The sequence below is a fragment of the Nelusetta ayraudi genome, unplaced genomic scaffold, assembly GCF_046127955.1.
Source record: "Nelusetta ayraudi isolate G7.1 ecotype Tasmania unplaced genomic scaffold, CSIRO-AGI_Nayr_v1 ptg000362l, whole genome shotgun sequence".
Taxonomy (NCBI): Eukaryota; Metazoa; Chordata; class Actinopteri; order Tetraodontiformes; family Monacanthidae; genus Nelusetta; species Nelusetta ayraudi.
The window spans coordinates 7,501-9,582 of record NW_027466402.1 but is presented as its reverse complement, the minus strand read 5'-3'; the positions used below and the strand labels follow the sequence as shown (position 1 = coordinate 9,582).

The 2,082-nt window shown below is 48.9% G+C and overlaps 1 protein-coding gene across 1 annotated transcript in view; it reads left to right on the top strand.

Moving 5' to 3' along the window:
* The first annotated feature begins 1,146 nt into the window (after window positions 1–1,146).
* Window positions 1,147–2,082, top strand: part of pmp22b (peripheral myelin protein 22b) — a 6,455-nt gene continuing 5,519 nt past the window's right edge. Inside the window, exons 1-3 of the mRNA XM_076017417.1 lie at window positions 1,147–1,297; window positions 1,825–1,903; window positions 1,994–2,082. The exon at window positions 1,994–2,082 is cut by the window's right edge and continues 5 nt beyond it. Of these exons, the coding sequence (XP_075873532.1) occupies window positions 1,826–1,903; window positions 1,994–2,082 (167 nt within the window). The 5' untranslated portion in view covers window positions 1,147–1,297; window position 1,825. The remainder of the gene's footprint in view (window positions 1,298–1,824; window positions 1,904–1,993) is intronic.

Here is a 2,082-nt window from a genome sequence, read left to right as displayed (position 1 = left end):
ACTGACTGTTGCACACGTAATAACACTGACATGTCAGGAATGTTGAAGAGCAGCGGCCCAGAGTGCAGAGTCGCCTGCAGATCTGAGACCAGTTGACGCTGCTGGTCCACCAGCTTCCCACCAGGAGCCACTTCCACACAGCACAGGGCCTGCATGAGTGCATGAGTGTGTGTGTGTGTGTGTGTGTGTGTGTGTGCACTCTGAGTGGAGGCTAAAGTAAACATTTCAGCTCTTGATATTCAGGTATTGATGAGAGTCAGCAGCTACACTCTGAAACCTGCTGCAGATACAGGAGCTCTGATCCCCCCCCCCCCACACACACACACACACACACACACCCCATTCCGAACACACGTGATTTCATCAAACTCCAAGAATGCAGCGCACTGCTCACTGAGGTCAGAGATAAGAAAGTCACTTCAACTTTTAGTGTTTGGACCGAGGCTCCTGAATCCCTTCTACTGCCTCACACACACACACACACACACACACACACACACACACACACACACACACACACACACACACACACACTGACAGCAGGGGTAGCAGCTGAGGGTGGAACACCAACTCACTCCCACTGGAAGTGACTCATGTCAAACAGAGGAGAGCACCGCATGCATCTCTCTCCAGTGGACACACACACACACACACACACACACACACACATGCTTTGAGTCACGCAGTGATGTTTTTTGTATTTTGTAATTTCCAAGGAAACCAAAAGATTGAAGATCAGTCTGGAAGAAGTCCAAAACCAAAGTTACACCAGAGGTGGAAAAACTATTATTATTATTATTATTATTATTATCATCGATACTACTACTACTAATAATAATAATAATAATAATTTGATGAGTGAAAGTATGAAAAATATGAAATAAATATTTTCCCTCTGATAAAGAAAATCTTCGAAGGCTCCTTTAATCAAACGGTCACACACACACACACACACACACACACACACACACACACACACACACACACACACGGTAACTAAGGAAACCCTCGTGCTGCTGCTGCGTCTATATCGGGAAGTCCGGCGCGCGCGGAGCGGAGGGTCACTCCGTGACGTAGCGACGCACGCAGGGCGTTGTTCTGCCATAATGAGACACTTTATAACTGAACATCAGCGGCGGAGCAGCAAGAGAGTCGAGTCGAGGAGCGACAGCGCGAGCAGCACCAGCGGACTAGCGGACACGTCCGGACATCGGGACCAGTGGAACCAGTAGAAGCTTTTCTCCTCCAGAAGCCGAACCGTCGAGCCGCTGTGTGGAAATATCAGCCTGCGCTCCAAGTAAGTCAACTCCGCGCGCACTTCATCCGGAGAGCAGCTCTGTCCGCGAGCGCGCAGAAAAACATACGTCACCACGTCTTTAGGGATTTTGGTTTTTCTCCGAATAAAAAAGTTCGACATTCAAATTTAGATGATTTCATCAATTCAATTCAATTCAGTTCAGTTCAGTTCTGTTCTGTTCTGTTCAGTTCAGTTCAATCCTCTTCTTTTTGGGAAATTCAGACAGGTCGGGATTGTAAAGTGAAACTTGAAAGGACGTAAAATGTGACTGAGTTGTTGTTCTGACCCCACCCCCACCGGCTGCACGAGTCGCACTGATGCATGGAATTTGATTTAAGAAAAAAAAAAAAAAAAAGATGCATTATTACATTAATAAAAAAGAAATGACACCGATGTCAGTTTAGAGAGGACGCCAGTAAATGGAAACACATCGCTGTGATGTAGAAGAGTGTGACTGTAGATGCTGCAGGCAGCGACACACCCATGACGCGCACACACACACACGCACTGCCTGTGTCTCTGTGCAGGATGCTGCTGCTGCTCCTGGGAATCATCCTGCTTCATGTCGCAGCTCTCGTGCTGCTCTCCGTCTCCACCATCGTCAGCGTGAGTAGAAAGATGATGAGGAAAAATTTGATCTGCGAGACCGGAAGTGAGACCCACCCACCACTCCTCCTTCCCCCCCCCCCCCTCCAGGTGTGGGCGACCAATGAGGGCAGCAGCTCGGACCTGTGGCTCAACTGCACCGCCGTCAACGGACAGTCGCGCTGCGTGACGGCGTCCAC